Below are 14,048 nucleotides of genomic sequence, written 5' to 3'. Positions count from 1 at the left end.
CCAACAAAGAACAATTGAATAGTCCCATTACACAAACTCACGATATCACACGTTTTAAAAATGAGGTCATTTCCCTTCAGATGGCGTCCCAGTAGCTCGAACCAGACAGGCACCGGAAACTGGTACGCCGCTTAATCTTTCCGCCCGAGATGAGTAATGCGTTGCCATACGTGTGGTCGATTTACAGCACACGATAACACAGAATAGGCGCCATCGTAACATCACTTGACAAGTGTATTATGGTAGTTTGAAAAAAACGTATTTAATTTTAATCTATCTTTTTTGGTACCCGGATCGCTCACAATGCATCCTAGCAAGGCAAAGAGAAGGGTGAAATTAAACCGAATTTGAAGTGCCACACGGGAAAATGTTCGTAGAGAACTTCCGGCGCGGCTTCCGTGCGCCACTTATCGTCTTGGCGGTCCCGACTGGAGTCCCAATGAGGCTGGGGATAAGCGAGCGCCGTCGTGCACTGTTGAAGACACCTGAACCCTGCTGTGGCAACACAACCAACGTCAAGTCAGCCCTTGGTCGGGCGAGGAGGACAGCATGACTTCTACAAGGTCAGTATATTAAGAACAAGGCGAGCTAGCTATACATAAGCTAGGCGACAATGACATTAATGGTGTTTGTTTAAATCTAACTTGGCACGTGTTGTCGTCAGCTGTAGTATGTCGTAAGACTCTAACCGTTCATACTTGTTTTCATTGTTTAAGTGATAAAATATGCTAAACTATTGTCCTTTAGGTTAAAAGGGCTCCCAATTCTATCCCTGCTCCTCTGGGTGTGTGCAGTGTATTCTGTGGGACTTTACCTGTTTGTGGGTGGATTTCTGCTGGTTCGCCTGGAGGTGAACCGCACCAGCACCTGTGCAGACGTACTGGAACCCAGGGGAGAGTCGAGAGACTTTTGCGGGCTACAGCCACGTTTCCGCAGGGCTGTCCTAATCATCATCGACGCCTTGATGATCGACTTCGCCCGTTTTGACGCTAACAACACTTCTCCAATGCCATTTGAGAACAAGCTGCGTGTGTTTGAGGAGACAGCCTCATCAAGGCCTGCCCAGTGCCGATTGTACCCATTTCGTGCTGACCCACCAACCACCACCATGCAGAGGATCAAGGGATTTACTACTGGATCTTTACCCACCTTTGTGGATATCAGTAATAACTTTGCATCTAATGCCATCTCGGAGGACAACCTCATCCACCAGTTTGGTCAAGTTGGTGAGTACTCTGTACGCCACCTCTTTTCACTGGCCTGAACTTAAACCGCCATAAAATGAGATCTAATGCAGTGCCTGTAGCTCGGGTGGGCCAACATTGACAATTGCAAAAGATGCTGAGCGACAACAGCTTAACTCTAAAGACTTGGCCTTTGAAACTGAGAGGTTTGCATGTGTTCCTGTTCCTGTCCGTGGGTTTTCATCAATAATATAGCTTCCTCCCAGATTCTGTAAAACTTGCATGGTAGGTTAATCGAAGATTTTAAGATGTTCATAGGCGTGATAATGTGAATGAAAGTGTATATGGCTGCTCTTCCATAGATCATTTTACACTTGAGATTTATGAGTCCTGGGATGCACATGTCATGGAAACAATGAATCGCAACCCATGAAGAATGAGTCCCTGCAATTTATCATCACGGAATACAGATACAGTAATCCTGATTATCACGGTTCTTGCTTCACGGGCTATATTGCAGATTTTTATTTTTATTACAGGTGTTACTCTATTTTGATACTGTTTGTACAATATTTGTTAGTTATCTGTTGCTCTTCTTGTCTCTCAGTATATTTATGTTTAGGCCTGTCATGAGAGCAACATTTTTAAGACGATTTATTTTCCCAAAAACTATCATAACAAACGACAGTATTGTTAGTGTTTTATGCCACTGATATGATATTAGAGCATTATAATTCAAGTACATCCTTTTTAAGAGCAATTCACTTTTAATTCTATTTCTAAGAATAATGAACATTGACATTGTATCGTAGAACAATAAAATATCTTGGATAAAAAATATAAGTAAAGCAGACTCAGACTCTGTTCACAAAAATCACACTTCAACAAATATAAAAAAAATTGGCACAGAGGTATAAACAGTCATTAATGCCTTAACGGGCAACATACTGCCAATCAAGTTTCCAGTTGGTTAAGAATAAGTGCCAGGTAGCAATATTAATGACAACCCAAAAAGTAGATCAAAGCAACTTGTTTTGAGTCAAGATTTGTACTGCTTTTTAAAAGTCTGCAGCCTTTCTTTAAATGCTTCTTTGTCAACGCGGTCAATAGCTAAATCTCTTACAATAGTAACGCTGTACTGTATATAATGTGAGCGTACGTGCCTCGTATTCACATTTGTATTTGCATTGTTGGGCAAAGGGTTCCATAATTGCAAGCTGACCGTGTTTTTTGTTCCCAGCTGAATAAATTGAGTGGGATGGATGTGTTTAAAATGGATTTTGTCACTTTGAGGTTTTAAATTGTGTTGTCTTTTTTGCGACTTCACACAAATTTGACATGAGCGCGTTGGCGTTAGCAGGATGGCCACGTTCATCTGGCTGGAATCCAAAATGTTCCCACATCGTCGCAGTGGCATTAGGCTTTGGAAGTAATTCCATTTATGCCGCTCAATTTTCTGTAACTGCAGCTGCCCGCTCGCCGTTAGGAAACTTAGCTTTGTGTACGCCAGCGGCCCCATTTCAATCGTACACACACACACACGGCCAATTAGATGGAGGCTCCCCGCTCTTCACTATCTATGATTGGTTTAGAGACCGCGATGAAACTGTGTGTGTGCTTTAAAGTCGCGGAAATGTTTTTTTTTCTTTCTTCTTCTACCTCAAATGACTGGACACCAGTACGCACCTTCTGTTTTTTAAATAATTTATTTTATTTTGGTTTTTGCTGCACCATTCAGAAATTAGGGCGCACATGCGACCAAATTAGTCACGCTCTATAGTCCTGTCTCGCTGCCCCAAAAAAATCGTACGCCGGATTTCCAGCACCACACCAGAGTACTAAGCCATGCGTCCAAAGACGCAGACTGATCATACTTTATGCATCCCTCCTAATTTTTGTGAGTCTAGGACGCGGGAGGCACATCAAACGAGATCCTTGCTCTTCTCTCTGGCAACCTGTCTAAGCCCTTGACTCTAGCTACGCCCTAGAGTTTAAGCAGAGTGTACTGTCTCTCGCCCAAAGTTTTAATGAGGTTAACAATGAATAGATTCTCTCCGGATGAATAGGTGAGGGATTACTGTATATCTTCTGGCATATGACAGTTTTCAATCTGTACATCCTCTTTCACAGGAAAACGAGTGGTGTTCATGGGCGATGACACTTGGGAGAGTCTTTTCCCAAATAAATTTTACCGTTCTCTGCCCTTCCCGTCTTTTAATTTGAAAGACCTGCACACTGTGGACAACGGGATCCTTCAAAATCTCTACACAACTAGTATGTTCTTTATGTGAAAACAAACATCTAGTAAGAAGTAGTACTCCGTTTGTGTTGTGTCTGTGCTTTAATATCTTTCCATCTGTCACTTTGTTGGCTTTGACAGTGGTGGGTGACAAATGGGATGTCCTGGTTGCTCATTTCCTCGGGGTGGACCACTGTGGTCACACGTTTGGTCCTGACCACCCGGCGATGGCTGACAAGCTCATCCAGATGGATGGTGTCATCAGGTCAGACAACAGTGCAGCATGCCTGTGTCACAACAACATGCATTGTATTCCTACTATTGGGATTCACTTTTACTTGTTTTTGCAACACTTGTATACTGGGATATGTTTGAAAGTAAGCCTTTGTAAAAGTTACTCTACTTTCTTTCCCATTTTGTTTCTCACTTTAAACGGTATCAGACTTTTTTTATAATCTCTGCATGTCTTAAAGCATTACGTTTTTGCCTTTTAGTTGTCTCATAGTAAAAATCAGTACTTAATACAGTGGCCTCTTAAGATTTGGAATTAATATGTGCCCTGCGATTGGTTGGCGACCAGTTCAGGGTGTACCCCGCCTCTCGCCTGAAGATAGCTGGGATAGGCTCCAGCATACCTGCGACCCTAGTGAGGATAAGCGGTACAGAAAATGGATGGATGGATTATTTTTTTTTCATTCCAACAATAATAATTGTAAGTCATTTCCCCTAAAATGTTTGGGGGAATCATACTTACCGTGATGTTCATCTTTTGTTTCCAGGTCTGTGATCGAGCATGTACAGAATGACACGCTCTTGGTGGTGATGGGAGATCATGGGATGACAGACACTGGCGATCATGGAGGAGAAAGTCAGAAGGAGACTGATGCAGCTCTGTTCCTTTACAGTTCTGCCCCATTCTTTCCCTCACCCCCGTCGCAGGTCTGTAGAAATGATCAATGTTGTCATCCATGTTCTGTATTTGATTGACACTGAAGGTTTTTGATCTAATACAATAAGATGATATAGGGCTGGGCGATTTAGGAAAAAAAAAAATCCTGATTATCTTGATTGAAATCACATTTTATAAACATGATTATTCATTGATTTAAAAATCTTAGTATTTATTTAACTCCCAAAACTCAACTTCTAATATAACTTAAAATAACTACCAGAAATGAATTAGTGACAAGTAAAATAAGATATGAAAATAATAGCAATTTTAAAAATACTAATAATAATAATCTGCTGTGCCTGCAGTCTGTGCCTAGGCCTCTTAGTGGCAGTGTGGTTCATGCATTGAGATACCCATGAATACATGAATTGTTTTATCTATTAGGTAATGAAACAGTTGAAGAATGCACATTGGTGTTTATGTTCGGTGAATGGTTGCTGGTAGGCGGTCTTTCCACTTTCAGCAATTAATAAAGTGCACCTCCCACTAAAGTCATAAAATGCAGCACTAATTTGCATAATTCCTTTTTAAATGGGGCATCACATATTGTGATTTACACTGTGCAATGCTCCTAGTTTCATTAGTAAACAGATTATGTCCTCGAGAAAATCAATGAGGAGATAAGCAGACATCTGTTGTGTAAGACACCAAGAGAAATACATTTTCATTGATCAGGAGCCTTTCAGGACATTATACATTAGGGAAATAATTTGAGAGGAAAAATTATTTACTCATAACATTGCAACTCTATTATATCCCTACCTGTAGAATGAACCAAATGTGGTGCCCCAGACGGACCTGGTTCCCACCCTGGCCCTGCTGCTTGGAGTGCCTATTCCATACAGCAGTGTGGGCCAGGTTCTCTTGCCTTTGTTTCCTCCACATGGACCCGCTCAAGATGCAGTTGCGGGTCCCAGCCAGCTAGAGGCGCTGTGGATCAATGCAAAACAGGTTCGGTACACAGTGAGGAGAATGTTGCAAAAAATAAATTGTATTTTTCCTCTTCTTTCTGTATCTAATATTGCCTTTTTAGTGATGTGAGTGTTCTGTTTCTGAAGGTCAACCGTTTCCTGGCGACGTACTCTGTTATGGCAAAAGGAATACCACCTGAGACTCTGGCTCTGCTTAAAGTTCAGTTTGAAAACCTCTCTTCTGAGTACCTCAAATTTGTCAAAGAGGGACGCTCATCCTCCCCGGAGCTGTCGGTCGCACTGCAGGCCTACCTCACCTCTGTCCGAGACACATGCCGAGCCACCTGGGCGCACTTCAACCCGCTTAAAATGGTAGCTGGTTTAATCATCTTGGCGCTTGCCTGCCTGATGTGTTTCACCGTGTCCGAAATGTCATTTGCACTTGTCAGAGAACATAATTTCCGACTGAAGGCAGGTGTTTTAGTGGCACTGATTGTTGGGGTTTGTGTGGCTGCTGGTCAGCTACTCTCATGGGGCTACATCGAGCTAGCATGGTGCATGGCTGCTACCGCCTTCACTTCTGAGCTCTTCTTCCTGTGCCGGTCGTATCAGTCCAAGTCATCCGCTGTGGTTAAGAATGGAGCTAAAGGTCCAAAGAGTGCAAGTTGGATGACCCCACATTATCTTCTCTCTCCTCCTCTTTTGGTTACACTCCTGCGCTGTGCCTCTTTGCTCTCTGATAGCTATGTAATAGCTGAGGGCCGGGTAGTCACCTTCCTGGTGTTCTCCCTGGCTCTCTGCATTCCTCTCCGTCTCAATTGGGATGGTCTCCTCCTGCCTGCCAGCCAAGACCCTTTGAAACCTACATTGCTGCTGCCTTCACCTGCCTCACCCCCATTGACAGTGAAGAAAGAAGGCAGCACTCTCGTAGCCTTCTTCGCTCTCCTTGTTGGAAGCCTCTACTTGTCCCTCTTCTTCCATAGCTGTCGAGAGGGGCAGCATACTTGTCAGCCATCCCCCTTCCTTACGTCCCTCGCTCGGGTGAAGGACAATCAGCTGAAGAACATTTTCTACATCCTCTCAGTCTTCTCCCTAGGCGTGTGGACTTATTTGTTGAGAAGATGTCTCCGCTACTATGGGAACCTAAACTCCTCAGGTGGAACGGTATTCACGGCCCGCTGGATCCTACCCCTGCTTTCCGTGTGTGTGGGCCTCCACTGGGCCGTTAGTGCCTCTCCACAGGACAGCTTTAGGAATTTGGCTGAACTGATCAACTTAGCCCAGCTGGCTCTCCCCAGGGCTGCCTATTGTCTCCTGGGACTGGGACTGGCCTTGATCTGGCTGGATCCACTCACTGTGTTTGTGAAAATCAGGCCTGCAAGTATGACTAAGAGTTGGTCTGTGCCACCGCCACGCTACCGAGCTAGCACTAGTATCAGCCCCCAAGCTGAGCTTCACCACCTCATCCCCCAAATATACCAGCGCATGCGCCGCTCACTTGATGATGAGACGAGCGGGGGCGGTGAAGTGGACAACAGACCTGCTGTGGAAGCCTACGGCCTAGGGACAGTCTACTCTGCCCCACTGCTTCTGTTCTGTGGGCTGTTGGGATTAGGTCTCCTGCAGCTGCACCCAGAGGGCATGGCTCTGTCTTTCCTCCTGCTGCTGTTTGAAATGGGGGCTCTGCTGCACATTCACGCCTCCTCCACAACCCTCTGTGACCTGCACAGAGTATATTCTGGTGAGTGGAGTGTTTTCATTTTCTTGTTTGTCCGCCTTCTCTTTGTGTATCATTTCATTAAATATGACACCGTCTATCACTGTTTCCCTCAGGTGGCTTCAATGTGCCCTGGACTCCGGTTGTGCTGTGGTCCCTGGCAGCCACTCAGTTCTTCCATGCAACAGGTCACCTGGCCAGCTTCACTTCCATTCATTGGGGAGCAGCCTTTGTGGGATTCCCCAACGGGCACACAGGGACCTTACTGCCAGCATCATTGGTTATCCTCAACACCTTTGCTTCACACATCATGTTTGCAGGTACATCCTAAAAATGTCGTTGATAGATTTTTGATTGATTTTGCTGAACATTGTGTATTGATTGATCAGTGCACAAATTGCAAAAAGATGATTTGCACTCACATGACCTTTCTAATGTACATCTGCACAACCTACTGAAATTACAATATGTATATGAATAGGATCACAATACAGCCCTTATTATGATAATATTGTTTTCATTGATCCTGTCAAAGATGTGTTCAACATTAGGTTTGTTACTTCAGCTGTAATTAAATGGTGTAATGGGTAAAAGGCAGGATTGTTGATGCCGTTCTTTTATCTTTGTTTGTGATAGATAATCTTTTATTTACCATTAACATAACAGTACTGTAATGTGAGCATTCGGCATTATCTGGGGGGGATGGTTTTGGTGTTGGTCAACAATAAATATCAGTTTTTCAGTGGCTGAAAATGTTGACTTTGAACGGTATAATATTGTTGTCCCGCCTATTGGCGCCTTGTTGTCCCCAGTGGGATGTCCGTTGCTGCTGTTTTGGCCCCTGGTGTGTGAGGTTCGTGGAAGCAAGGGGGGAAAAGGTAGTGAGGAAGGAGGCGAGGACGGTGTGATGGAAATGAGACTGAGGGAGAAGCCTCAACGCTTCAGCTTGGCTCTCCTGCAACTCTCAACACGCTACCTCTTTGTTCAAGGAGTGCAGGTACCACTATAAACTACCTACATATCCACATATGTGGTAGCAAAATAATGCATTAATGTTAATTACAAAATTTGAGTATAATTCAGAAAGTATACTATTTTTATGATAAATTGCGATTGTTTGGCCTTGGTTGAGGTCTTTAAGTGACTTTCTAGTTTTTTTTCTTAGCATAATTAAGCAAAAAGTTCATAACCGATTTCCACAAAACTGGACAGGTATGGTTGTTGGAAGGGATCCATTACATTTCGGCATGAATCCATAAATTTTTTTCCTGGTTGTTTATAACTCCAAGATGAGGAAAATGGCAAAGAAATAAAGGCCAAATGCTCATACTTCTCAGTGAATGATGCAAGAGTACCAATTAACAAAATTTAGGGATATGCAGGTTGAGGGTATAAAGATTATTATTTGGTGTTGATTAGGGATCAAAGGTTTTCCTGTGTACTGCTAAACTGTGAATAAACGTCAACAGTTAGTATTACCATTTTACATTGTAATCATTACAACTAATTATATTTGCATATTTAACATAACCTGTTGTGCTGTGTGCCACTTCAGAGAGTTAGAAAAATTACCAAATTTACACAAAAGCCTTTTTAAAAAAAAATTAAAATAAAAAATTTACCAAGTTGACACAAAGTCCTAAAAGCTGGAATGTGGCCAACTTAAATGTATGTGTTGTGAATGTTGGGTCTCAAAATGCAGCTTGAAATAATATTGTTAAAATTGCACTTTGATTTAAAAATAATGAAATGGTACTAATCTTTTTGTGTATGTCATAGCCTCATAGAAAAAAATAAATAATAATAATGATGTTATTAATAAATAATTTCTACACTATTCATTGACTGAAATTAATGTTCTAAATAATTGTTTTATTAGAGCCACTATTTAATATACCACAGTCATAGTAGTACGGAGGGTTGGTGAAATATTTCCTATTTTATGTTTTTGTATTCCAAATGTTTCAATTTATCATTTATCTAATTTAATCTTATTCAGTTAATTCATCGCCCACGACCCTAGTGAGGATAAGCGGTACGAAAAATTAATGAATGAATAATTTTAATTCTATGTACTTTTCTTATCACAATATCAGGATAATACCTATAACTGAGATGGTTTTTTTTTTTTCATAATCATCGTGATCTGATGTTTACACTATATCCTCTAATTGCTGAATGAAATTCGAATTGTTCACCCTTGGCAGATTGTTTGCACTATGTTGTGCCATTCTGTTTGTTTTTAAGTGTCTGTGTTTCTCTGCTTCCCAGGTCTTTGCTTCCGTGTGTGCAGCTGCTATCCTCAGGAGACACCTAATGGTGTGGTGGGTTTTCGCACCCAAGTAAGTGCCTGAGTACAATTTCCCGCTTACACAGACTCACTGGTTTTAAAGGCTTTTCGGGATATGGACTCAGAGGAAATGCCTGGCACTTACACAGGTTTCCACTGTGCACACATTAGAGCATGTAGATTCACCTTGAAGTAATGGACCACTGTAATAGATATATTAGTAGTTACAGATATCTCAAAGTGCTGTTTCCCCAGTGTGACATTTCCAATATGGTTTCATGTTGTCTTTCTCCTTTCAGGTTGATGTTTGAGGCCTCAGGGTTCCTGGTGAGCTGCGTGTGTTTGCTGCTCGGTGTATCATTAGTGCTTAGAGTCGACGTGGCTGTTGGACATTTTTTCAAGAGACTCATTCCTGATGCGTCCAGGTAGCGACGGCCACATCGCTGCTTTACCAGTGCAGCCCACTAGAGCACACTGTGCCATAAAAGGAATCGACAAGGAGGTTAAATTCGTGTGATACTTCAATATCCAATGTGAAGGCTCAACCTCAAGACAGATTTTCCCCATGTCACATCTGGGACATTTTGATATATATACATACATACATACATACATACCATACAATACACGCCCCCATGGATAAAACACCTCCACATTTACCGTATTTTCCGGACTATAAGTTGCTCCGGAGTATAAGTCGAACCAGCCAAAAAATGCAGAATAAAGAAGGAAAAAACATATATAAGTCGCACTGGAGTATAAGTCGCATTTTTTGGGGGAAATTTATTTGATAAAATCCAACACCAAGAACGTGAAATTATATAATGCGTTAATAATTTCACACATAAGTCGCTCCGGTGTATAAGTCGCACCCCCGGCCAAACTATGAAAAAGAACTGCGACTTATGGTCCGAAAAATACGGTAATAAGGCCAGATATCAATACTTTTCGAATGTTTTTTTTTCTCTCCAAGTAATACTGTGCTTTATTGTACAGTAATCAGATAAATAACAGTTCACACAAATCTATGCCTGTCACAGCTGCCTCGGCAATTAAATGTATGAACACTTCATAACAGACAGATTTATACAAATATCCAACAGAGTTTCCAACTTGAAGTTACATTTTCTGATAAATCTACCTGGTAGAAGTGACTTGTTGACACCTTCCTTGGTCATTTAAACTTTATTAGCTATTACTACGCACATGGCACGTGTCACTTGAGCCACAAGTGTGTCAGGAACTCAAGGAAAACAGGCAGTCTTCTTTTGTGGTCGTCACAAAGAAAGATCCCCCTTTTCGTGTGTGTGTGTGTATTTTCAAGATAACGCTGAAGTGTCTGGTCACTGCAATTTTTAAACCTTAATTTGAATCTCAAGAGATCATTGAGGGGAAGCCCTCATTTTTAATGACTTCGAGGGGACATAGGGAAGAATTGAAGAGATTACTTAAGAAAGAAAGAATGTTTAAACTCTTATGAAGGTGTTTGTGTGTGGTTTGGCTCATGAATCTGACATATTTTATTTAACATAGATTTTTGTCTCTTCTATTTATCATTTAGTATTTTTACTAATCATAAATATAGTGTACAAATTTCAAATTAAATATATCTTAATTGTGATTACATTGAATGCCCTTTATTTTGTAATGATGTCATTAAGGATCACAACCTTTATTTTCTAAATGATGTGTGAGTCAGCCAGGGTACCATGTTTTATGTGCTGCTAAAAGTTTATTAAGCTAATGCACAATATTGAAGGTATGTTGAGCTCAGGTTGAAACAAAACTGCATTCCTAAAGCCGCTGTATACGGGAATGTTCTGTGCTGTTTAGAGCAGAGTTTTTCAGCCCAAAAGATGATTTAATCATTTCACTTTTTTCTCTGCTTATGTTTTGGATAAAATGCATAATATCTGAAGAGCTAAATGATTGGAAACGAATAAACCTTTTACATTTCTTGGTCATGCAAATAATTTTGATCCTAAGATGATAAATATTGCAAATACTTTCAATTACCTCTCTGAATGTCAAATTGTACTTTCATGTATTGACAACTATTCATATTTGAAAGGTGCTTTAAAAAAGAATATTGATCGTAGGAGATGTTGGAAGATTTTACCACCGATCAATCTGCTTCATTCATTATTCACAGGGGACTTCCACATTTCCAATTCCTATAATGTCTCCCATATACACATTAGAGAAGGACAAGTTCTGTCAGAAAGTTTCTGTTCCCTTCAATTTAATTCATAATTTAGAATGTGAAATACTGGGATTTCCTCTTTCAGAAAAACGTATGGATAGAAAATTGTAGCTCCTTTTTTCATTGACATCAAGTAAGCAAAAACTTTAATAATGGATTAAAACATTTCCTTGAAACGCTTAACGCTGCCTTGAAATGCATTTTTAATCCTTGAGGTTTTTCCAATACTTTGACATTTTTCAAAATTGATACCTTGTGCGTGCTCTTCTGCAGTCATTTTATGGGTCATTCGTGCTTTACATTTTCTACTGGCAATCAAAAATAAAAATATCCATATTTTAAGTTTTAGGCTCAGATAAAAAAAATAAAATGGAAAAACGGCCACGACTGAATTAAATTTTAATATTTAATTGGGTGGGTTTACATGACTTTCAGATTTCATAATGAGTGGGTAAAGATATGGTAGCCGTCACAATCGCTATAAACCATGACCACAATTCATTCTTATCCGTCAGCCATGTTACTGTATATCAAGGACTAACGTGTGTGAAGCTTTATTGTAAATTGGCTTCATGCATTACATCTGACTTGGAAGACTACTAGTTTCAAAATGGACCTAAAGCTCCAAGAATAGAAATGCTGAAATGAACTACTTGGGGAAAGTGAAACATTGGTGTAAGACCAAAAAACTAAATGAAATACTTTGCAGTCTCAAATGACTACTGGCCATGCTGGTCATCAAAGGGAAATGCAAAAAAAACAAAAACAAAAAAAAAACAAGGGGCGCAAAGCTTCTGGACTGGAAAACAGATGCAACAAATAACTCAAAATAATTCCAAATTACTATTACCTAAAAAAAGAGATGACTTGTTAATTAATCGTGGCTGTAAATCATGCATTGTCTGTCTCTGTGTGGCCTGTGCTTGACTGGCAACCTGTCCCGGATGTAGTCTGCTTTTCTCCCAAATTCAGATGGGATAGTCTCTAGCTCAACTTTCAACAGGATAAATTGTATGGAAAATGGCATGAAGCGGTTTCACACTGTTTAGTCTTTGTAATTAGCAAGTGTGATACAAAGTTCATGCCTGAGCTCAAAAGTGAAATGCCAACTGTGCGCCAAAACCGCGCTGGATTCTTAGCTCTGTGGTGACATTGCAGATGGTAAACAGATGGACTGTGCATGTTTGGCACCACACAAGCACACACGCTCATATGGTCTCTGTGAGCTGCTTGAAAATAATGTGATTTTTCATTCTGAGACTTGTTCAAGGCACTCACTGGCAAGAATGTGCTTAATCATTGTGAGGATAGCAAGTATACAGTAAACACTGCCTAATAAATAGTCTGCTATTAGAGTACCTTGCACTGAACAAAAACAGACACAACAGATCATGGGGTGCAATCCTCCAACTCGACATTGTCTGTGGGCGTTTAGAGTGTGAAGTAAAAGTATTGGCACCGATAAGAAAGAAGCTCTCATCCTACCCGACGTATTTGTAACTATCAGAGGATTTTGATGCCGCTTTTTTCCATTTTTAAATTTTTAGCCATTCACAAATCTGAAGACAATGGTGAATCAGGGAAAAGAGAAATGCTTTTTTGGACATTGTTTCTTAATACACGAGTATAATGAAATCAAAATAATAAGAAATAATGCCACTCGAGTAACGAGCACAGACCCTGCTAAGGCCAAACTGTTAACGCAAGTAGGAACAATATTCTGGGTGCCGTGGTAGTGGCCAGTTTGGCATATTGAGTTGTGCGTTATGCCCCAATGCAAGTAGATGGTAATGGTGAAAAGTAAAAATAGGACCTTCATTCTGATATCCACTAAAGTGTAAAGCGTTCTAAAGTGTCTTAGAAGTCGCATGGTTTCAGTGATCAAAATACTTTGCCAGAGGTAACACCTATCGCTTGGTGAGTTAAGTAAATCCAATGTGTAATCTGTCCGAACGCCTATTGGGCAATATATATTCAAAAGCACAGTTTGAAAACATGAATAAATAACTGACACATGGTTGAGACATTTTCTGTGCCATCCCCAATAACTCTGGTGGTTAATGGTTTGATAGCGTGAGGTTATCAGTATAACATTACATGAATGAAGGGCCTCAAAATAGTCCACCTCTAAAGTCCGTTACTGTGTGAAAGATAATGTGATATGTTAAGGAGTCTATATAGTACAATACTTTAAACAAAAAATATCCGCTCATATTTCAAAAATGAAAGTTGAAATCCAAAAGCTTTAGGCTTATTTGGTGAGTAATCCTTTGAATCAGCCTCAGCTGTTCCTTCAGCTTCTCTCAGGGAACACTTTTCTGCTTGGCATCTCCCATAATTCCAAGGAGTACACTTCACACATGCACACTCCAGATGCCTCCTCATCAAGGAAAATGCAGCCCAGAAAATTTAAATTACTTCCTTAGATGTTATAGAGGTATTCCAAACCAGTCATGATGTGAACGTCATGTAATGGGTTTACTAATACAGTATGTACTAATTGTCGAGCTGACTAACCCATTCATCCGCACAAATGTTGGAATTACACACTG

The 14,048-nt window shown here is 40.7% G+C and overlaps 1 protein-coding gene across 1 annotated transcript; it reads left to right on the top strand.

Annotated features, from left to right (window-relative positions):
* Positions 1–144: 144 nt before the first annotated feature.
* On the top strand, positions 145–11,249 carry pigo (phosphatidylinositol glycan anchor biosynthesis, class O). The gene is made up of 11 exons (XM_061699306.1): positions 145–563; positions 748–1,226; positions 3,315–3,458; positions 3,565–3,688; positions 4,203–4,362; positions 5,144–5,326; positions 5,434–7,027; positions 7,120–7,323; positions 7,816–8,000; positions 9,275–9,345; positions 9,593–11,249. Exons 1-11 carry the CDS (start codon positions 550–552, stop codon positions 9,720–9,722), a joined length of 3,288 nt encoding a protein of 1,095 aa, XP_061555290.1. The 5' UTR covers positions 145–549; the 3' UTR covers positions 9,723–11,249.
* The last annotated feature ends 2,799 nt before the right edge of the window (positions 11,250–14,048 follow it).

Source organism: Phycodurus eques, chromosome 15 (assembly GCF_024500275.1).
Source record: "Phycodurus eques isolate BA_2022a chromosome 15, UOR_Pequ_1.1, whole genome shotgun sequence".
Classification (NCBI taxonomy): Eukaryota; Metazoa; Chordata; class Actinopteri; order Syngnathiformes; family Syngnathidae; genus Phycodurus; species Phycodurus eques.
Note: the sequence above shows the minus strand (reverse complement) of the source record. Positions and strands in the feature narration are given on the sequence as shown.